The sequence below is a fragment of the Andrographis paniculata genome, unplaced genomic scaffold (assembly GCF_009805555.1).
Source record: "Andrographis paniculata isolate CXL003 unplaced genomic scaffold, ASM980555v1 Contig32END, whole genome shotgun sequence".
In the NCBI taxonomy this organism is placed as follows: Eukaryota; Viridiplantae; Streptophyta; class Magnoliopsida; order Lamiales; family Acanthaceae; genus Andrographis; species Andrographis paniculata.
The window spans coordinates 7,716,378-7,738,305 of NW_026137565.1; the positions used below are offsets into that span (position 1 = coordinate 7,716,378).

The 21,928-nt window shown below is 37.0% G+C and overlaps 5 protein-coding genes across 7 annotated transcripts; 4 read left to right on the top strand and 1 right to left on the bottom strand.

The window, feature by feature from the left end:
• The first annotated feature begins 41 nt into the window (after nt 1-41).
• LOC127247189 (protease Do-like 5, chloroplastic) lies at nt 42-2,967 on the top strand. Of its 2 annotated transcripts, XR_007837835.1 has the most exons (9): nt 42-353; nt 843-989; nt 1,314-1,376; nt 1,499-1,588; nt 1,792-1,914; nt 2,088-2,175; nt 2,260-2,334; nt 2,417-2,583; nt 2,830-2,967. XR_007837835.1 is itself a non-coding variant. In XM_051268929.1 (8 exons), exons 1-8 carry the CDS (start codon nt 51-53, stop codon nt 2,521-2,523), a joined length of 996 nt encoding a protein of 331 aa, XP_051124886.1. In that variant the 5' UTR covers nt 42-50; the 3' UTR covers nt 2,524-2,723. The 2 variants fall into 2 exon arrangements, 1 of the variants encoding a protein (XP_051124886.1); XM_051268929.1 differs by lacking the exon at nt 2,830-2,967 and having other exon boundaries at nt 2,417-2,723.
• LOC127247190 (uncharacterized) lies at nt 2,714-3,171 on the bottom strand. Its single transcript, XM_051268930.1, has one exon. The coding sequence runs from the start codon at nt 3,169-3,171 to the stop codon at nt 2,803-2,805; it is 369 nt and encodes a 122-aa protein (XP_051124887.1). The 3' UTR covers nt 2,714-2,802.
• Nucleotides 3,172-3,832: 661 nt separating this feature from the next.
• Nucleotides 3,833-10,319, top strand: LOC127247188 (KH domain-containing protein At4g18375). Of its 2 annotated transcripts, none has more exons than XM_051268927.1 (8): nt 3,833-3,992; nt 4,461-5,083; nt 5,225-5,719; nt 6,226-6,465; nt 6,551-6,814; nt 7,028-7,083; nt 7,171-7,267; nt 7,814-10,319. In XM_051268927.1, exons 2-8 carry the CDS (start codon nt 4,484-4,486, stop codon nt 7,943-7,945), a joined length of 1,884 nt encoding a protein of 627 aa, XP_051124884.1. In that variant the 5' UTR covers nt 3,833-3,992; nt 4,461-4,483; the 3' UTR covers nt 7,946-10,319. The 2 variants fall into 2 exon arrangements, with proteins under 2 accessions (XP_051124884.1, XP_051124885.1); XM_051268928.1 differs by lacking the exon at nt 3,833-3,992 and adding an exon at nt 4,070-4,211.
• A 1,270-nt stretch (nt 10,320-11,589) lies between these two features.
• Nucleotides 11,590-16,566, top strand: LOC127248004 (ornithine aminotransferase, mitochondrial). The gene is made up of 10 exons (XM_051270125.1): nt 11,590-11,974; nt 12,634-12,742; nt 13,039-13,269; nt 13,969-14,128; nt 14,238-14,293; nt 14,628-14,780; nt 15,272-15,369; nt 15,486-15,566; nt 15,838-16,071; nt 16,291-16,566. The coding sequence occupies exons 1-10, from the start codon at nt 11,826-11,828 to the stop codon at nt 16,445-16,447; spliced, it is 1,428 nt and encodes a 475-aa protein (XP_051126082.1). The 5' UTR covers nt 11,590-11,825; the 3' UTR covers nt 16,448-16,566.
• A 2,273-nt stretch (nt 16,567-18,839) lies between these two features.
• LOC127248007 (F-box protein At4g18380-like) lies at nt 18,840-21,586 on the top strand. The gene is made up of 2 exons (XM_051270130.1): nt 18,840-20,398; nt 21,116-21,586. The coding sequence occupies exon 1, from the start codon at nt 19,195-19,197 to the stop codon at nt 20,359-20,361; it is 1,167 nt and encodes a 388-aa protein (XP_051126087.1). The 5' UTR covers nt 18,840-19,194; the 3' UTR covers nt 20,362-20,398; nt 21,116-21,586.
• Nucleotides 21,587-21,928: the final 342 nt, after the last annotated feature.

Genomic DNA, 21,928 nt, shown 5'->3' on the forward strand with positions numbered 1-21,928 from the left:
AAGGGCTGTGTGGGGGTCACGTGCCGTCGGTGTGCCTAAAAACCGAGGGGATGCCTTTATCCACTCAAGCTCAGTCCAAACTAACTACAGCAATGGCGAAGCCGGGAGTTTTGACGTGTGTACAATCTCCAATCCGACCTCGTCGATCTCTCTATACGTCTGCTTGTTCGAATTCGGAAAACGCCCTTAGCTGTACACGGCGGAAATCTCTAATTTTCTTTGCTTCTTCTCTGCTGGCCTCATCTGCGCCCTTTCCCCATGCGCCAAGTCTCTCTTGTTTTCTATCACCTTCCATTGCCCAGGAGGTGGACGAGCTTGATCAGGAAGAAACTCGTGTGGTTCGAATTTTCCAGGTTTTGCGAATTTAGCTTGAAATTTAAAGCTGACCGGAGTTTTGATTGCAGGATGATAGGATTATACAATGTTGGAAGTTTTCGAGTATCACTTTGGTTATTGCAGTGTCAATTACAGAACTCATATTTTGTGCATATGATTGCTTCATTTGCGACTAAATATATTTGTCTTGGGGGCTTAGTGTTTCTTGATAATTTTGATCGAAATTGCTTGCTGATGACCTTAAGCAAACCATCTTACTGATCACAAAACAATTTTCTTGATTATGCACCAATTTTTTATTTCCATTTATCTATATTTGCCACAAAAATTTGAAAATCTGGAAGGGTTAAAGACAGCATATGGAATTCGTGATCTATTACACTGACCAATTGTTTGGCACCATATCTTGACAATGATAGACTTTTGATCTCTACTGATCAGGTTAATCTTTTGTTACTTGATGTTAGTGCTGTATCAACTGTGACTCAACTTTGTTTGTCTTGTAGGAAACATCATCCTCTGTTGTTTACATCAAGGACTTTGCATTATCTAGCATCCCTCAAAGCACTTCAGAAATTGGTCTGGATGAAGAAGATAATGGAAAAGTTGAAGGGTCTGGTTCTGGTTTTATTTGGGATGAATTCGGTCACATTGTACGTTACACACATCGTTTCAACGAAATATCGTATATGAACATTTTCAAATTACACACACAATAAGTTATTTGTCTTAACTAATATCATTTTTGTTTTTTAAATCTTGAGCCATTTTTCATTAAAATAATCAAATTGACCTTATAAAGCTTCTGGATAAAGTATGCTGATTTATTATGTGTAGGCTATATTTATATTTTTCTCTCATAATTGATGGAAGTTCCTCAAGTTGGGCTTCTAAGCAACATTTTCATATTTCTTGCTAGAATAACAATTGTTTGTCTTAGTGAGATTGTTTTGTTTACTCTTGTTTTTATTGAACAGGTTACTAATTACCATGTAATTTCCAAATTAGCAACTGATACAAGTGGCTTACATCGTTGTAAGGTTCAGTTTATGCATTTTTACACATTGGTTGCCTAGCAACAGTAAATGCTTTCCATTTTTAATGTCCATGGATGTGTTTTTTCAGATTCTTTTTTTTGGGGTATATCTTTGTTTTCTTTCAGGTATCTTTTGTTGATTCTCAAGGCAGCAACATAACTTCAAATGCCAAGATAGTTGGTTACGATCCTGACTATGATCTGGCCGTTCTTAAGGTGCTAATAGGCAAATCAGACTACTTATCTTCCTGGTGTGTGATAGGCATCTACTCATCTAGCAATCTTATTGTTTGTAATAAGAAAATTTAAAGGTTTTTATTCTCATGTATGTAATGTAACACAATTACTTATTTTCAAACTGGCTAATTGTGTACTTATTCCATGTCTTCTGAGCTTTGTTTATCCAATTCTTGTTTTAGGTTGATGCCGTTGGAATTGAATTGAAGCCTGTGGCTATTGGGAAATCGCATGCCCTTCGAGTGGGACAGAGCTGCTTCGCTATCGGAAATCCATATGGATATGAAAACACTCTAACCACCGGGGTAAGTTCATGGGATTAATGGATCCAACTGTAATTTCCCTATAGTTTGTTTTGTCTCCAACTGATTGATACCAGATTTACTTGCAAATGCAAGAAAAAAAGGCATTGTCTTGAGAGAATGTAATTTGCAATCCTTTTGTAACTGATATAGTCACCTGACTCGATTTACTGTAGATCATCAGCGGATTGGGCAGAGAGATCCCCTCGCCAAATGGAAGAGCCATTCGTGGAGCCATCCAAACGGATGCTTCTATAAACGCTGGCAATTCTAATTAAAACCCCTTGTAGATTAGATTAATCGATGTTTCTGATGTATCTGTTGTTTGATGCTTGCTTATTATTGCAGGGAATTCTGGCGGGCCGTTGATCGATTCGTATGGTCATGTGATTGGAGTTAATACAGCTACATTCACTCGCAAAGGTGAATTGCCCTTTTGATTCTCCTTACTCAGATCTTTTCGATTCTTGTTTGTTCATATAATCTCTTTCTTGTTTTCTCACAGGCAGTGGAATGTCTTCTGGCGTGAACTTCGCAATACCAATTGACACTGTTGTTCGCGCCGTGCCTTACCTTATTGTGTATGGAACTCCATATTCGAATCGCTATTGAAAAGCATGCCAAAGACACCTATTCACGGGGACTGGTTTTGTATGTGAAATCCACTTGCGGGTACTATTAACTTCAATAGTGTCTTTTTTTAGGTTTACATATGCAAGTGTTGATTTAATCATTGGTCTGTATCAGATGCATATGTATATATTAGCTCTTGTTATCTAATGTTGTGCTCATGCAAAGCATATGTTTGTCAAGGCAAAATCTTTGACACAATTGTCTAAACAGGGGAAAAATGCTTATGAAATTTATACATCACCAGTCAAGATTTACTTTTTACTGCTGCATCGTTTGCACTTTTAGGTTGAGAAGAGCTAGCTGTTCGTCCACAGAGCAATCCACATGGCAAGACATTCGACACGAGGATGGGATCAAAATGAGACCGACACCTCTATGATCCATCGGGGAAGGACATGTTCTTCTAGTGTTGCGATACTCAATGGCATCCTGAAGAATTATGTTCCCCTGTTTGTCCATGCAATAAAAATTGCCGACAAAGAAGCGCCCGTCTTTGATTCCAACCAGCATTCGCCGATGGATCAGCTTCTTTACCTGCGCCACATATGGCGCAATTTCAGGCTCCAACGCATCCGAGTTTTCCAGTTTGCTTGATGATGCTCCAGCTTCTTCTTGAACGTTATTCATCTCTCCTGTGGATGAAAACCAGAGAAATTTGGCATCAAGTGGAAAAATGTTTCATTTGTCAGTTGCAAATGCAGAAATTTGGAGAAGACTGAGCTGCCTGTGCATTCAATGTACATAAAGGAATATGTCAAGAGGTCTTATTATCTGAAGAAAGCAGATAAAGATGATGAAAAGATCATGCTGTCTGCATTTCACCGAATCAACACAGATTTAAAAGTATAGTCCTTGATCCTTAAAAAAACATACACATGTATGTATCTAATTGTCCGTCTTCCCCAGCCTAGGCAATAAACCTCGATCAAGGATAGATTTCCAGGCAGAAAACGGAAAAGAACGCATGTGAAAAGAGAAAGAACACTAGCGGCAATGGAAACTCAGCAGGGAAACACTCAAACCTCGGAGAATCTCGAAATTAAATGCCTTCAGCGTCGGAATTGTGGATAACTCACTCACCGGCTAAGCTCTTCGGGCTACAGTGTGAATTGGTTGCAGCTTCCAACTTCAAGAGCGGATCTCACGCGAAGCAGCCATTGTTAGGTTTTCGACTATCGATCGATTGGATTGGGATGAACGTCTACAGTGCATATGTTTATGGGCCGAACGTAAGTGTTGGGCCTATGTTCAGCTTGATCCGTTTGTATTTGATGAACAATGTTTAACCCAAATAAGTAGGGTCGGATCGGATCGGGTCTGATATTAGGGTCGTCTTCTGATACCGACAGCAGCACCTTTGCACCCGACTGGTCATTTGTCTCAAATCTGCTGTGGCCGGCGTTGTACTCACCGTAGGGTGTACCGGTGGGCGATTGGATAGCTTCGTGGTACGTCTAGCAGTTATTGGTACACTTTATTGAATCTTTGGAAATTATATTTGACGGGATTTACTTCTATTGAGTACGATTGTTGATTTAGGGTTTTTGTGGCGGACTGTCGTTTGCGTAATTTGTTCTTTATCTTTCCTTGCTTCCTTTTTTGGTTGCTTTCTTTTCACTTTTGGTGTGTATGGAGTAGATCACGGCCGTATTGTTGTTGCATCTATGGTTTGTTAATTTTCTTTTTAAATCTATCACAAGCTTATGCAAAATTCTTCCTTTTTTTCCTGCCTAATGTGATAAGTTTATGGTCTTGGTTGTAGAATTGTTACGGAATAATTAGTAGTGGTCATGTTAGAGTATTCATTCTTATGTGGGTTGTGTGTGTGCGTACTTGTTGACACTGACATGTTTTTAGAGCGGCGGGTGGTTCTGCCTGTGCTTGATCTTAATTCTGACATTTTAAATTGGCTTCAGGGGAAAATTTGTTAGGTATCAAGATGGGCGAAAGTGGGAAGCGCTCACGCTCACATCGGGATGACTCAGACAGCAAAAACCAGAAGAGGAGAACTTATAGGGAAAAGGACAGAGATGAAAGGGGAAGTGATGAACTCGTTGTGTTCAGGATTCTCTGCCCTGATAGTGTTATTGGGAGTGTGATTGGAAAGAGTGGGAAAGTGATTAATTCAATTCGTCAGGAATCAAGGGCAAAGGTCAAGGTAGTTGATCCATTTCCAGGTTCTAAAGATAGAGTTATCATTGTGTACTGCTATGTCAAGGACAAGGATGATATTGAGATTGATGATGAATTTAATGATAGCAAACCTCTTTGTCCTGCGCAAGATGCACTCCTTAAGGTACATGCAGCAATTGCTAATGCTGTTGCTGTACTTGAAGAACCTGAAAGACAAAAGAGAAATAAAGCTGATGAGGAATGCAAGCTTCTTGTTCCATCTAGCCAATCTGCCAACATTATTGGCAAATATGGTGCAACCATTAAAAAGCTAAGAAACAAGACTAGGACGCATATCAAAGTTATTCCCAAGGATGCCAGTGATCACACTCATTCCTGTGCCTTGGAGTTTGACAATTTCATCCTGGTCTGCACATTTGAATTCGAGCATAATTAGAAGTTGATTTATTATTTTCTGTACAATAATATGTTCTCTACTATTTCTTTGTTATGATCTTATAAATGTTCTTCTTGCCTTAACTGACAATACCTGATTTAACATTGATAGATATCTGGTGGCTCAGAGGCTGTCAAGAAAGCACTCTTTGCTGTTTCCACAATTATGTACAAGATTGCACCCAAGGAAAGCATACCCCTAGACACGTCCATCCCAGAAGCACCACCTAGCATCATCATACCATCAGACCTTCCCATATATCCTGCCACTGGACTTTATCCAAGTGTAGATGCTGTTAACCCTGCTAGACCAGTTTCTTCGATGTTAGGTCCTTCACATGCACCAGACATACCGGGTTATACAGATGCTGGGAGCACATGGCCTATGTATTCATCAGCTCTTCCAGTGGTGTCTGGTTATGGTGGTTCATCAAGGTCCAAAGAATTAATTATAAAAATTTTGTGCCCATCCAACAAGATTGGCCGTGTTATTGGAAAAGGTGGAAGTTCCATTAAGAACATAAGGCAAGAGAGTGGTGCTCGTATTGAGGTTGACGATCCCAAGGGCAATCATAAGGAGTGTATTGTTTCTGTGCTCTCAACAGAGGTAATTCTATAACTCTTACAGATATATCTATGGCATGGATAGACTTTTGTAGATTTCTATAGCTACTATGTGTTTACTTTGCTTGTGTAGGTCTGTATAGCAGTTATAATTATAGTAATTGATATCACACATTTTCCTATGTTGCAAAGATGATTCCCTTATTAAGGCACGGAATATATGTACTAGTCCCTTCATATGAATGTATGTTTGAGTTAGATAAATTTATTTGTGCTCTTGATGGTTCCTTTTAAAGATTATGGAGGAAAACATATGGACTTGGTTAACTGCATTCTGCTATTTTAAGCTACTAACTTGTTTGGCAGTAGTACGTTCCAGTTATTACCACACGGCATGTGTATTGTGAGTCTTGTATAGTTATATGATTAACATAATTCTTGATTCAGTTACCTGATTTTCATTTTCTGCATGTCAATTTCTTGAATTTTTTTACTAATTTTGTATAGTGACCTTGCACAATTCACCTAGTTTGACTTGTGTTTTGGCAGTCCCCCGATGATTTGAAATCCATGGCGGTTGAAGCTGTGTTGTTGTTACAAGTAAAAATAAATGATGGAGAGGATGACCACGTGGCTATGCGACTTCTGGTCCCATCAAAGGTTATTGGTTGTATCATTGGGAAAAGTGGTTCTATTATCAATGAAATGAGAAAAAGAACTAAAGCTGATATACGGATTTCGAAAGGCGAGAAACCAAAATGTGCTGATGAAAGTGATGAACTTGTGGAGGTCTCTATAATTTGATATATGCTGCTATTTGATAGTACATATCCAATATTGGATACCTTATGCATTTGAAATGGATGTTTTGTAGATCTTTGGACAAGTTGGTAATGTAAGAGATGCACTTGTTCAAATTATATTGAGACTCCGGGATGATGTTTTGGTGGATAAAGAAGATGTTTGTAATTCTTCTGCTGGTGTCGAGGGATTATTCGCCAGTGGTACACCGCTTCCTTTCTCCTCAGTTTTACACAATTTGCCTACTAGTGGTTCATTGGGTTATGAGCCTAGGGCAGATGCTGGGAGTGGATTTGGTTTGCATTCTTCAAGTGCATATGAATATGGTTCCATATCGGTATGTCTACTTACTTAATTGCCACATCCATCATAAACTAGCTAAAAATACTGATGTCAGAATGTTGGTATTCCATTTGATCAACATCCATTTATTTTCTGAACAAAATAAGCTGCTATCATGTTGAAATTAGTAGTATACATTTTAGATTTATTTATTTTCCTGGTCTGTAAGTGGTATCGCCGTTCTTTCTAACTATTTCTTCTCTTGAAGATGGGTGATAGTGTCTATGGATCATTGGCTACACGATCCACATCTCTGTATGGAGGGTTAGTCTCTAATGCCTTGAATTTTTTTCTCTTGCATCCTTGTTTTTCCAAAGCACATCCGCCACTACAATTGTGACTTTACATTAGGTTGCCTCTTCCATCTGCTCTGGAAATGGTTATCCCTGCACATGCTGTTGGCAAAGTCATGGGAAAAGGTGGCACAAATATTGATAACATCCGCAGGGTAAGTTACTTTCATGATGCAATAGTGGCTAGAGAACTCCCTTTATTTGTTTCATAGCTAGACAAGAAATAAATGAATTAAATTTTGATCAATTACATGCCCAGCTTGTTTTCATTAACTGAAAAAAAAAAAAAAAAAAAACAAAAAATTATCATGAACCCAGATGAAAAGTAATACAACTTGTTTTTGTCCTTTTATGTTATTCAGTATGCTCAATCCAGTTATCAGTTGGAGTACCTGGTTTGTTGTGCATATAAAATGGTACTCTGTTTGTGACACTTTTATACCTACATATTGTCATGCATATGTCATTTAACTTTTCTTCTAGTGGAACTCCTTAGATTGCTAGTCATTAATTGGCCATCTAAATTAGCGAACCTGTGCACTCTGTTTAGTTTATAAATGTATATCTGCTAGGATGGCCTCTAACCTTTCTCCTGTTTGTGTGCGGACTTGAGAGTTTTGGCGGGAATCATTTGGTTGCGAAATTTGCAGTGTTTCTTATAATTATTGAATTTCATTTTGGATTCTGTCATTCTCTTCTAGATTTCTGGAGCGGATATTGAGATTTCTGATTCCAGAACCTCCCGAGGTGATCGTGTGGCTTTCATATCTGGCACCACTGAGCAGAAGCATGCTGCAGAAAACTTGATTCAGGCATTCATCATGGCCACCTAAGTTCATAAGTCAAAAATATCACGGAGCTTCTTTTAATGTTATTATCACCGTATCTCCTTTAGATTTCATCAGTGGTGATTGGTTCATAGACTTATGTTGAACTCCCATCTCTTCAATAGGAAATCTTATGAAGATAGTTCTGTCTGTTTGGAAACATGTTTAGGTTTCATGTGGTTTCACTTCTAGCCTCCCTGCATAAGCAGCAGTGTTATATCATGTGGGATTCTTTCCTTCCGTAGAATTGATCAAATTCTCTTCATCATCTTCTATTTCCAGCAATGCTTGCTCATGACTTGGCGTTAAGTTGTTGGAAATCATGGCATGAATCCTCTATGTTCGCATTCCTTCCTTATTCCGCTACTTTCTGGATTACTGATGCACCTTGGTCATGGTCATGCCTTGTGTGCACGGAAGTAGGTTTGGATAAGCTTTTCTGCTAAAATTCGCTTACTATTAGCAATCTCTCCTACCTTTTTTGTATGTTCTAGCTTGCTAAATATCTTATTTTATTCATGAAATTGCAAAATTTGAAGTTGCTTAGATGTTGAGCAGCTTGCACATATTTCTGTTGAATACAACTTCTTCCCCCTTTTAGTTATTTATTACCCACAACCAAAATAATACCCTTAATTCAAGACAAATTCCCTTCTTTTTTCTTTTTTTTTGTCACTTTGCTGAGCACCCTAAAAGGGTTTTACTAGTAGATTTTAGTTTACTGTGATTATCCAAACCTTTAGTCACAAGTGCAGTTTATCTATAAATCTGCACAGCATCTGCCATGTACTGAATGACTTCCTTCTATTCTGGCCTCACTGGCTTTAAAGTTCCTCCACCCTTATCCTTGAAAGGACCTAAAGTTGCATCTTGATTCTAGGATTTATTGTAATTCTTTATTATTTATTTATGGAACACTTATATTGCTTCGAAAATATTGGTTTCAAACTTTATCCCACTTTGAACTATGCTGTCATCTTGTCTCTCATTCTAGCGTGTTTTTATCCGCCTATATTTGGTCACTTGTCCTTCGCTTCAATAATGTTTCTCATTTCCATCCGTTAATATTTGTTTTTCCAAGTGAAAGCAGATGCCTCTATGAGTCTTTGAACGAAATTGGTTATATGGTTAGCACCATTGCTGCAATTCATACTTCCTGTGCATTGAGTGATAGATTAATTGAATTGTGATTGACCTCCTCTGGAAAATCTATGCTTTCATCGTATATATGTTTGATCTGTTTTCAGTTGTATATAATTCATTTGCTTGATGCCATCTTCAAATTCTGTTTCTTGATGTCCTGTTCTTTCATTGTCTAGCCATGCAATCCGTCAATTGTGAATTTACGGAGATGGTTTAATTTAACTCAGCCGAAAGAAGTCAACAACTATTGTCTGCATACTTAATACTTTTGTGTTTATGCTCAAATGGCTCTGCCTTGAATATCTAAAGTAGTGGTGCTGTTTCTGAAGCATAATATATCTTTTTTCTTGTATCCTCTGCTTTTTATATGAAGGGTTTGCTTTTAATCCCGTTGTGGTACTCAGCTATTAGTTTTCCAGTTGCTACTACCCTTAAATATTCTCTGTTTTCTGCTTTTTCCGGCTTGAATGGAAGAGGAAGAGGGTTTTGGGAGGAAATGAGGATTTTGGTGACCTTGTACATTGCCTTATAGTCTCCTATATCATTTCCCTTTTGAGCTTGGTTAGGGTTTCAGAATTTTATTAATGCAACCTCTCAAGCAAACACTCTTTATTATAGTGGTGTTTTAGCTGGTAGTCGATGGTGAAATTCCATCAGAGGCCAGATTTCTTTCAGCTTTTAGCCAGGTGATTCTTGGTAGTTAAACAGACATGTCCCCCTCACAACATCCAGGTTGCATAATTCCCAAGATAGCTAGTCCTTGTAGCTCCAATGAATCCCCTATCTTTATTCTCTAAGAGTTTTATTGAGCCTAATGTCTTCCCCATTCTGGTAGTAGCTGAGTGGACAGGGATGGTGGGGGAGTAGAGGGTTTCATATAGTTCATATAAATGTCACCTCTTTGTTACACCTTGAGCTTAAAAGTAGTGGAGATTGGAGAGCTGTTGTGATGAAAGACAGGGTAAGGTTCCATTGGAGAGCTGTTGTGGTTTTTGGCAGGGAAGAAGCTCTTTTGGGTGGCTGTTTCTGAGGTTGTCTTAGAAGAAACATCTCTTTTATATGTTGTTCTGAGAGTGAGGAGAAAATTTCTAGTGTTCTTCTTTTGCCTTATTGCTGTTGTTGTAGATTGATTAACTGCCTCATTGGTTCTTCATTTTACAAGTTTCACTGTGTACAATAGATTAATAGAAGTACATCATTCTTCATGCGACAAGTTAATAAAAATTATTTGATTTTATTGATTTGTTAATTGAATTGTGGGGTGCGAAACTCGACTGTGAATTGTATTTTACTGTAAAGAATGGTTGGTATAGGCCATAGGAAAGTAGCAGCACAGGAAATGAAATTCATTTATGTTTGTTTGTGCTTGAAATTTTAGAATTGAAAAGTAATTTATTTTTTATTCTCTGCCTTCATTTTTATTTTTTATATTTTTATGTTTATATATATAAATAAATGATAATTGATTGTATATATAAATAAATAATTAATTCTCATTCTCTTAGGATTATTGGTTTAAGCTATATATTTTCACTTATTTGACACAATTTACTTTTTAAAAAATATTTATTCAGATACACTTTTTTTCTCACAAAACATCAAATCAAATACTAATTTTTTATTTTTTATTTTTAACTTTCAAAATTTTAAAAAACCTCCAAAAATACTTATATAAACAAACTTATATATTTTCTTATTATTTTCTGCCATTATATTTTCCACTATAACAAAGGAAACGCACTATAACAAAGGAATTGAACTGACGTTAAAGCGAGTCTCTTTCGTTTTCGATTTTATATTATTTATTCTGTCTAAGATTTTCAAATTACATAAAAAAAAAATTCATCAAAGTTATCCATTTAAAAATTATATTATATTTTTGTCCTAGTTGCTAGAGAGGTAGATTCGTTTCACTTTCTCTTTCAATATTTTTCGATGCATGGAAAGAATTATTTGGATCCAATGTGTTAGGCCATGTTCAAAATGAATTTTAGTCCGATTCTTATTATCCTTTGTGAAAATTAAAGCACAAATATTTAAATTCAAATATATACTCCCTCCCTTCTCAAACAAAGTGCAACATTAAAAATCATGTGATAAAAATATATATTTTATTTTTTTATTTGGATGATGTAAGAAAATAAAATATAAGGTAAAAGTTAAATATAATTAATTATTTCTATTTTAAAAATATTGCTGATGTTTGAGACATAACAAACATCAAATTACTTAACTTATGCTATTTAAAGAATTTATTGAACGTCTTACTAATCACATTTTCTATATTATTGTCTCCTTCCCCCGTCAAGAACTTCATACGGATCAATTTGTTGCGTGCAGAAGACCTATCTATGGTTGAGATAATCCAATTGTGAATGCCTCCAAACAAGAAAGAGTCTATTTTATTTTTATAATCTCTTTCACAAAAATAAAATAGCACCAAAAAATAATAATGAATTGCCAAATTATTTTAATAGATCTTCACCATTAGATCTCCAAAATTGTTTGACACGTGTGGATATGTCCACTGCGCTTCAGCTTGTCCGCTGGGATTTTGGAAATCGTAAATCGTATATTGGGAGGTGTGCAATCCTTCACGCCACTGAAATAGGAATCCTTTCGATAATACCTTACAGTAGAGAGGTTGCTCCCCTCTGGATTGGTTCTCGATACAGGAACGAAATCAACTGCATGCTGTAAAATCCAGCTCGTTTTTTTTTTTTTTTTTTCGTATTTTCACTTCATGGCCTCAAAGAAGCCTTTACAGTGCGTGTTGGCCGGAGTTTGGAGGGCTAGAAATGTCCGGAGGTTTAGCGCACTCCCAGAAGGCAGCGCTTCTTCGCAATCTTCTCAGCATCTCATCAATTTGGAATATCAGTGCAGTGCTCACAAGTAATTTAATCTTTCGTCTTCTTCGGTTGTTTGTTACAGGTTTCCGCCAATTTATATATCTACTATTCAGGGTGCTTGATTTGTGTTTTTTTTTGGTTGTTTAGGTCCCTGAGAATTGGTGTTCCTAAATAGTTACTTATGACCGATTTGGATTTAGATTTTGTGTTGAATAGACCCTGAGCTTTCTTGTGACGAAATTGTGCAGTTGAAAACCTTATGAGTTTGAAATCTTGGGTTTGTAACCGTGTGGGGGTCTCGTAGTACAATAGAATGTTATTGTTATGCAAACTGATCAAATCGTAGTAGCAGGGCTGAGATCGGGAAGCTGTTGCATATATTTGATGAAATAATAAGCCAAGAAATGAAAAGATATTATTTATAATTCTAAGCATTTTTTTCCTAATATGTATTGCGTTCTGTTTTATTCCTATCATATTTTCCGTAGTATTATATCTTGGACGAAATCCTGACATAATTAGAATGGTGCAGTCATTTATTAGAACCTTCTATGAGAAATTTTGAACTTATATTAAGATTTTGTGGTTGGTTTCTGGCGTCTGTTTGAGAAAGTAGATGCATTTTATGAAATCCACTTGGATATTTCTCAAGCTTGTATTGTCTTACCAAGGAACTCAATTTCTAATTTGTTTTATCTGCAGTTACCACCCTATTCCTATTGTTTTTTCTCATGCCAAGGGGTCATCCATCTGGGATCCAGAAGGCAATAAGTATATAGATTTCTTATCAGCTTATTCTGCTGTTAATCAGGTATGAAGATTGATAAATAAAAAAAAAAAAACAATAAAAATTAGTGATTGATGATTGCTTCTTGGTTTGGTTCCTTTTTTGTCCATTGAAGAACATATTTGTAATCGGTCATAATATTTACTTACCCTCTGCAAATCCTGCAGACTACATGTAATTTTATGCTTTGAAGTTCTGTTGTGGGTGATAAAGCTCAAATCATAGTGATTGCTTATTTAGTATAAATTGATCACTATTTAAGCCATACTTAATTCCATTAGTTCGAATGAAATATTGTAAACTTAGTACTGTGGTTGCAGGGCCATTGTCATCCCAAGATTGTGAAAGCATTGGTGGAACAGACCGAGAAGCTTACTCTTAGTTCAAGGGCATTTTATAATGACAAATTTCCAGTTTTTGCAGAATATCTGACCAGCATGTTTGGATATGATATGGTACTGCCAATGAATACAGGTGCTGAAGGTGTAGAAACAGCACTAAAGTTGGCTAGGAAGTGGGGCTACCTTAAGAAAAATATTCCAAGAGATGAGGTATGTAACTCTTTAACACATCATATTGCATGCCCAAACATACCTAGAAGCTTGGTTGCATGGATGGACATCTGAAGTTTGAGAAACCTTATTCATCATGCCTGGACACTGTAACTCAGTGAGAAATTTTTGGAGAAATTTAGGTCTTGGTTGGAATTTTGTATCTCAAACATAAAAGGAAAAAAACTAAGTAAGAAATAGACATGAGATGAGTACCTCTGGAGATTGCTTATGATTTCTAATTATAAAACCTTTGTGGAGCAATGTCCAAATCTAATTGGGAATGCTGTGCATGAGAATACTGTGTGGGTGCAAGATTGGAACTTTGTGGTTTTATTTGGATACTAGAATGTTTTCACTATAATAATTGACAGAATCCTGCTATATACTGATCAGTAGCAGATATGGTTGCTATGAATGCAGTACCCAAAAATAGACTTCTGGGTACATTCCTTCAAGGTTTGGATTTGGGTTTGAAGTTTGGGAATAGTAAAATTTTGAATTAGAATAATGTTTTATGTAATGTTTTGAATGAAAAATAAATTTTTGGTAATATATTAAATGACCAAAAAAAAAGAAATAGGTGTTGATCTGATGGTTTTAGAAGTAAAAATTTTGATGAATAGTATGAGACCAGTTTTAGGCCTGGACCTTAAAAGAAACAAGCACTGATGTTTTATTGGTTCATTTCTGTTGCAGGCTATAATTGTTTCCTGTTGTGGCTGTTTCCATGGCCGTACATTAGCAGCCATTTCTATGAGCTGCGACAACGAGGCAACACGTGATTTTTGGCCTTTATTGCCAGGTCAGCTTAAAGTTGATTTTGGCGATGCTGCTGCTCTGGAGGAAATTTTTAAAGGTTTGCAAAGAGAAGAAATATAAAATAGTATTTATGTTTATCCTCTACGACCGCAATAAATTGCAAATATTACAGTTACAGCTGATAGCCTTTTAACCTGTGCTTACAGAGAAGGGAGATCAAATAGCTGGGTTTCTGTTTGAGCCTATTCAAGGAGAGGCAGGGGTATGTGCTTATTTAACCACCAATTGCTTTGGATATTGGAAGTATGTGAATGTTGGTTTGTCATCAAAACTGCAATCTATAAACATGCACTTCGTATATCTATAATCATGCATTCTGTATCAAATTGCACATGACCCATAGAATGATTATAATTTTTATGGCCCTATCAGTTGCTTCTGTAGTAGACACATGAGCAAGCTAAAACCTTTTGCCTAGTATCTTGATGGTCTAATGCTGTATGAAATGATGTTGGCTGCATATGACTAAACCTATGTTAATTGATTCAAAGTTTTGATGATCTTTTCCTTCTCTTTTTCTTTTTGGTATTTTCAAGGTCGTTATCCCTCCAGATGGTTATCTGCAAGCTGTCCGAGACCTTTGCTCAAAGTATAATGTCCTAATGATTGCTGATGAAATTCAAAGTGGACTGGGACGTTCTGGAAGAATTCTGGCCTGTGATTGGGAAAGTGTTAGACCTGATGTAGTAGTAAGTACATCACCCTTTCTGTGATTGTTGAAACTAAAATTGGAAGCCATATATGTCAAGTATGCTTTGCTTAGAGTTCTTGCTAAATAAATGGATGCCATGTCAAGTTTGCTCTTTTGAAATGCTGATGATGATTTGCTTGCCAAACTAGAAAGATATATGATCATTACAATTTTTTCTTATATTATATTAAATTGAGAAACTTTGTTTCCGCTTGAACAAACTATATCTCTATAATATAAAAGAATTGTTGTTTTTATATGATTTTAGAATGTCAATATATTTGGAGATTAGTTTCTCTGTTCAATAGAACCACCAACTCCCTACATTATTAGGTTTGCAGATGGCTTTGTTCATAAATATGTTTAATTCATGGATGTTTAATTCGTTTTCAATATTGATCACCTTTTGTCTTCTCTAATAACTTACGTTCAATTACCGTTACAGTGCTTTTGTATGCTTGTGAGTGACTCTGATTGTTTTGGATTAAGATCTTAGGAAAAGCATTGGGTGGTGGGGTGTTGCCTGTAAGTGCAGTTCTTGCAGATAAAGATGTTATGCTCTGCATACAGCCTGGAGAACATGGAAGGTTAGTATAGCACAATTTTGAAGCCAACGACATCACCATTTCAATTTTGCTTCTGTTATTAGTACGTCTTATATTGTAATATTACATGTCTAACTTGCTAATTAACCATCTTCTAGCACTTTTGGAGGGAATCCATTGGCTAGTGCAGTTGCCATTGCATCACTGGATGTGATGCAAGACGAAAAACTGGCAATGAGGTATCAAATCAATTCCAATCCTTAAACATAATGTTGCATTCGGTCAAAATTATCTCACAAAAATGATACTCCCAGCAACATTTATAAAATAGAAAATAATTAACTATACTTAATCTCTACCCGCACTTTATCACATCACATCACCAAATATAATACATACTTTTCTCTCATCACATCATCTAATTTCTAAATTATCCTATTTAATCCTATCCACCAAAATCATGTAATTATTTGCTATATGATGCCTCTCAAAAATAACCTTTGGTGATAGATCTGCTCAACTGGGAGAAGACCTCAGACAACAGCTTTTGAATGTTCAACAGAAATTTCCTAACCTCATAAAGGAAATCCGAGGGAAAGGTTTATTCAATGCTGTCGAGCTCAACAGTAAAGTGCTGCAACCCGTCACGGCATACGATATTTGCCTGAAGCTGAAGGAGAGGGGAGTTCTCGCAAAGCCAACCCATGATTCAATTATACGATTGACTCCTCCACTGTCAATAAGGTACAAAATTATCCTTGTACAATCTCTGCAATTTAGGTTGTATGTTTTATCATTAATTTACTCTACACAGCTGAGGTAGACCATGACCGGGTTGGGTCACGTTAGGCCCATTATTAGAGTGATGGACTAACTACTAGTTGTTTTCTGCTATCATCCTTGCATTATCCCCTGCAATGGCGGCTAACAAATTGGTGCAAATTTCCCACCTGTTTTTTTCAGTCCGGATGAACTCCAACAAGCCTCAGAAGCTCTACATGATGTTTTCGACCTTGATCTGGCAAGTATTAAAAAAGAGAAGATGGATACTGCCCCTGCCCTAGATACCCATTCTAGCACCTGTGATAGATGTGGGCGCAACCTGTACGGTTCTTCATAAATCCCTTCAATTACATGCACTTGGTTTCCAATATGTCTCTGCTATTTTGTTCCATTACTCTGCATTGAATAATTTATTTTGGGATAACTACATTTCAATATAACCACAAAATTCTCTTACGCCTCTTTGTGCCGCTTCTTTTGTGCTTAAGAACTAAAACATAACTGCGAGCCCGTCGACAGGAGAAGTTAACACATAGAAACCATTGGAAAAAATCCAAAGCATGAGGTGTGGTCCTTACAGACACAAGTATGTGTGGACAAAAGAAGCTCTCTCTATGCTTAAAGCATTGTCTGAACTCTGAAAGAGGTGAGTAAATCCTCTTCATCACTCCCCTGTCAAATCCTGAACTGCAATATAAGTTATTGTTAGAAGCAGGATCAAAATGGGGACCCCTCTTTTTTCTTCTGAAACGTAGCATCTCTCAGATTAGGTTGTGTCCTGTTTTTGAGATTGTGTTCTTGTGTATGGTGTGTGTGTTTACACGCACGTATGGGATCATTTTTATATAACAAGAAATGCAGGGGGACAGGATTCAGACACAATAATGGTGGCTATGTCCTTAAAATATTATATAATTTATGCATGCCATCTCCCCCTTATAAGAAAAAAAAAAAAAAAAAAAAGAAGGAATCAGATGGATGGCTGTAACCCCCCTCGGATGGGGCCTTGTTTAGGTATTATTATTTATGTGCCTTAGCTGTATTTCATTATTATGCTACTGTTTCATTGAGAATTGGTTGGTTTATCTCTATGCCCTAAAATAATATTCTTTTCATTCATTCATGTGAAGTAATGTAATGATGTGGTTTTGTTTTTTTTAACCACTAGTTTCTTGCATGCATAACTGTACGACACCGACATTTTGCTAAATGAACCTTTCCTTGTCAAAGTAGCTCACTTTAGCAGATCTGTATGTCTACATATGTTCAAGATAAGATAAAGAGGAGTGGGTTTCTATGTGCTGCTGTTGACTATGGACTATGGCTGAAGACGACAAGTAAGTGTTCAATCTTTCTATTTATCTATGGTCCTAACGGTGTCTAAAGATATGGTATTCGAGCATGGAAATCTAAAACTTACACCCGCCCCCAATCACGATGTAATAATATTATATGGTCCTTCTTAAGACAGGACCATGTAATGTAAAAATTAACATGGGACGATGCTAGCTTCTTCGATTAATGGCGACGTGGTTCACACGCCATTGTATTGGATTCGTCTTTTGTCGTTTTGTGGGTTTCTATCTCTAGAAGAGTGGCCATTAGTGTTCCTACTGCTTTTTTGTTTTCTTGAAATGGAAGAAGAGGAAGAAGATGGATGATAAAGGAATGAATTGTATTGTTTTGTATTGTATCCTTCCTTCCATAAGGATTAGTACAAAAATAAAATAAAATTGAAAAGGGTGACAAGTTGAGGAGAAAGTGGGTCTTGAGAGTGACAATGTGTCCCCTTCATGAATAGCAGTCGAAGATGGATGGACTTATGAGTAATGATATAAATCTATTATCTTCCTTGAGCCTCCTCTCATCTTTTTCTCATCTTTTTCCTTGTAAATGAATGAATGCATGATTATGAATTCCTAAAGTCTCTTTCTTGCTGGTGGTCCCAAATATGATTGATTATTCCGATAGACCCACCCCTTCCTTATTGCAACAGACAAATTACAACATCATTATTATATTATACATATTGCATTCTTGTTTTATTATTCTCAATGACGTATTAGTTTACACTTAACTTCAATAGTCAATAATTTTTTTAATAATGCTGATTAAATGAAAATAAAAAAATGAAAGAAATTCCCCCATGTACGGATTGCACGGCGTGCGTCAAACTCAAATTCAATCGATTTTTTTATTTTAATTAATTAATTTATTTAGTAGATCTTAATTGACATAATGTATGCATGTAACGTGTGGGTAGCACATTTGCACATGATCATCGCAATCGCACTGGCATAGCCATAACATACCTGCTGTAATTGCGTTATTGTTTTTTTTTTTAATTTTTAAATAAATTAAAATATCTGTGTAGAAGTAGTAAATTAGTGGTTATTATTGTACGTCTGTACCTTTTTTCGTGAGTAAGAAACCGTGCCATATGATTCAGCATGATTGAATTTATTGCCATTAATTGATGAGTGAAATTAAAGCAATTTGAAGAGTAAATGGAATACGCTACACCGATTTGTTTATTAATTTATTGTATTTTCTTTGGACTGTAGTAATTAATAGTGATTAACGTCGTCGTTATTTTGAATTAAATTGGACAATACCCAGTGTCAGAACCCCGACCACAAAATTGATTGTATTGTATTTCTGTGGATGGTGAATTGACTATTTTAACCCCCGATTCTTGTTACCAAACGGCACCGCGCTGGGTCGTTTCATATGTATGATATTCGTTCGCTATTTCGTCGTCTCCCTTCTCTACCATTATCTCCTCTACTTAAGACCTTCGTCTTCCTCTTTCCCCCTTCTTCTTCTCCTTTTTCTTCGCGCTATTGCGCTTTCGTTCATGCTTTCCGCGCGGATTCAGAAGCTTTGAGGATCCGTTTTCCGTGAATTCTGTTTTCGTTCGTGTCAGATCCGTGGTGGTTTGAGATTTTATTTTTTTGTTTGAATTCGGTCGATCTCGGTTGTAAATTTCGTTCGCTGTTTTCGCACTGTGTTAGGATTCGATACTTGGAGCAGTTTAGTTGGAGTAAATTGGTTCATAACCTTTGCTGTCTGTTGCGGGTGGTTATGGCTTCGATTAGGGCAGATCTGGGCGGGAGGATTTACCCCGAGCCGATCGACCACTTCGACCGGCTGCCGGACTCGCTCATCCTCCTGATCTTCAACAAAATCGGCGACATCAAGGCGTTAGGTCGGTGCTGCGTGGTTACGAGGAGATTTCACACTCTCGTTCCCCAAGTGGACAACGTCATAGTGCGCGTCGACTGCGTTATCTCCGACGACGATCCTTCAACCACGTCATTCGCGTCTACCGGCGCGTCGTCTTCTGCCTCCGATAAGTCGCGCCATCCCATATCGTCCTTATTTCGATTGTTATTTACCGGACTATTCAAACCCTTGCAGTCTATCTCTCATCTCTTCACACCTTCGCCGCGCCTTCTCCCGATTTCTGACGATTTGGAGGGTGAAACTGAGCAAAGCAGTGTCACACACCACTCACCTACCCAGGTCCTGAAGAATTTTAACGAGATCAAGCTCCTAAGGATAGAACTGCCGAGTGGTGAGTTGGGGATAGATGATGGTGTTCTGCTTAGGTGGAAGGCGGAATTTGGCTCCACTCTCGATAATTGTGTTATTCTTGGTGCTTCAAGTGTTGTTCAGGACAGCATGAATGGTAACCAAGATGTCTTTGGCACCTGTAATAGTAGAGAGGATGCAAACAATACTAATAATAATGGAGTGGTGGAGAACGATAATGGGAGCATACCAGAGTCATTTTACACCAATGGGGGCTTGAAGTTGCGAGTTGTGTGGACAATTAGTTCGTTGATAGCTGCATCAGCGAGGCATTACCTTCTGCAGCCCATAATATCAGAACACAAGACACTGGAGAACTTGATTCTGACTGATGCAGATGGACAAGGCGTTTTGTCCATGAATAAGGAGCAGCTGGAGGAGCTGAGGGTGAAGCCGTTGTCAGCATCATCAGCATCAAAGAGAACTTTGGTTCCGGCACTAAATATGCGCTTGTGGTATGCTCCCCATCTTGAGCTCCCGAATGGAATGGTTTTGAAAGGGGCAACACTGGTTGCAATCAGGCCCAGTGAACAGCCAAAGAAAGAGGTACTTTTGGACTGTAGTTGGGTTGCATCAGCATTTGAGGAGCCATTTGGGACTGCTGCAAGGATGTTGGTGAAGAGGCGAACATACTGTTTGGAAATGAACTCTTTCTGAGATGCTACTTGTACAAGGATGAGGACGTATGTATGAGGTATATCCGCTGTTGCTATCTACTGCTATGCTATTTGGTTTATCTATTTCTTATTGGATTATTTTGTATCTGATTTTTCTCTAATCTCTGGTCTTTTTTTTCCAAGCAATGAACATTGGCGTATAGTTTAGACCCCTTTGGAATTGTAATGTCGAATATTAGTCTTGTTTGGTGGGGATTGATGTGAGCATACTAATCCACTCACTGTGAAAGCTGAATGTGGAATTCATGATTCATCATTCTTTGACAATCTTTATCTCTAGAGGTCACTATATAAAATGCTTTCTGGTTGCTGTCATGCATATAATGTGAAATATGTTTGTTGAATTGATTAAAACGATTCTCCTTATTATGCTTCCCCTTATTTTCATCTCTCAATTAACCATTGTAAGCTTTGTGTTTTGATTTTTTTTTTTGTATGTGTGTGATTTGATTTGTTGGTTATGCTATCCATCATACTTGCATATTTTCACTTTTACATTACTTTTTGTATGGAATTTAGGTACTTAATTAAAAAATACATTAGTCATTTGTGTATATACATATATATGTAGATGCCTGTTTCTTTCCTATCTAAATATAAGTAGATTGTAGTCTTGGATTTTGTCTTCCTGTCTGATTCACAATGTAATATTATATTTCTTCAATCCTATGCTTCTTTAAATATATCATGGCACATTCATTTTTTTATTTTTTTTGACGTTTGTGCTCTTGCAGTTTTGCCTATTCAAGACATGATGGTGGTACTGCAAGTGTGAAGAAGCACATAATACGCAGTTTTGCTTTGAGTGTGGTGTGCTCTCGGAGTTAGCCGGGCCAAGATAATTTGCTTCCAAATATGTCACTACATTTATGCTATTTGGTTAATGGTTGGTTATGAGCTTTGATCTACCTGCTTTCCATTGCCATATAATGATACTAGGCTTCCGCTAGGATTTTGATCTCAACCATACACCTCTACAGGCACCCCCCGTATGCAATTGTGAGAATTATATACATTTTGACTTCTTAAACATCTCCCCCCTATGTTTAGTTTTCCTTCTGTGAATATATTAGGTACAGGGGTTATATGCTTTTATGTGTTGTCCTCTTAAAAGTTCAATTGGGAGTTTATCTTGAACTTCAGCTGAATATTTTATAGCTGGCTTAATAAATGTGAGAATGGTTGAACTTCCTACCTTCCAATGATATTGTCCGTCTTGTATTTGATCTGTTAATGCATCCACGAAACGACATGATACACATGGAACTGGTTGAGTGATCTTCTAATTGGATTCAACTATTAGAAAGAATTATGCCTATCATAATATTTATTTGACATTGTTGTGCACACTTGATGATTCTTAAGGTGGGATATTTTCCATGAGCTGAAAGAGCAATCTTTGCAGTCAAGCATCATGATAATGAGTCAATAAGAACATAGAATAGCTAGGTGCCTTGTAGCGCGACCATAGAAGTGTCTAGAATTGTAATATTTACATGTCACATTAACATTATAAAGCTTTCAATTCCAATTTTCTTAATGATTCT

What these genes read in the sequence shown, in the direction of transcription:
- LOC127248004 (XM_051270125.1), top strand. Translation starts at nt 11,826, where the DNA reads ATGGCCTCAAAGAAGCCTTTACAGTGCGTGTTGGCCGGAGTTTGGAGG. An exon ending in CTATTCAAGGAGAGGCAGGG is followed by an intron (nt 14,294 to 14,627) that starts GTATGTGCTTAT and finishes GGTATTTTCAAG; the next exon opens with GTCGTTATCCCTCCAGATGG. An exon ending in GACGAAAAACTGGCAATGAG is followed by an intron (nt 15,567 to 15,837) that starts GTATCAAATCAA and finishes CTTTGGTGATAG; the next exon opens with ATCTGCTCAACTGGGAGAAG.
- LOC127248007 (XM_051270130.1), top strand. Translation starts at nt 19,195, where the DNA reads ATGGCTTCGATTAGGGCAGATCTGGGCGGGAGGATTTACCCCGAGCCG.
- LOC127247188 (XM_051268927.1), top strand. Translation starts at nt 4,484, where the DNA reads ATGGGCGAAAGTGGGAAGCGCTCACGCTCACATCGGGATGACTCAGAC. An exon ending in AAAGTGATGAACTTGTGGAG is followed by an intron (nt 6,466 to 6,550) that starts GTCTCTATAATT and finishes GATGTTTTGTAG; the next exon opens with ATCTTTGGACAAGTTGGTAA. An exon ending in TCCACATCTCTGTATGGAGG is followed by an intron (nt 7,084 to 7,170) that starts GTTAGTCTCTAA and finishes ACTTTACATTAG; the next exon opens with GTTGCCTCTTCCATCTGCTC.
- LOC127247190 (XM_051268930.1), bottom strand. Translation starts at nt 3,171, where the DNA reads ATGAATAACGTTCAAGAAGAAGCTGGAGCATCATCAAGCAAACTGGAA.
- LOC127247189 (XM_051268929.1), top strand. Translation starts at nt 51, where the DNA reads ATGCCTTTATCCACTCAAGCTCAGTCCAAACTAACTACAGCAATGGCG. An exon ending in GGGATGAATTCGGTCACATT is followed by an intron (nt 990 to 1,313) that starts GTACGTTACACA and finishes TTTATTGAACAG; the next exon opens with GTTACTAATTACCATGTAAT. An exon ending in GGATGCTTCTATAAACGCTG is followed by an intron (nt 2,176 to 2,259) that starts GCAATTCTAATT and finishes TTATTATTGCAG; the next exon opens with GGAATTCTGGCGGGCCGTTG.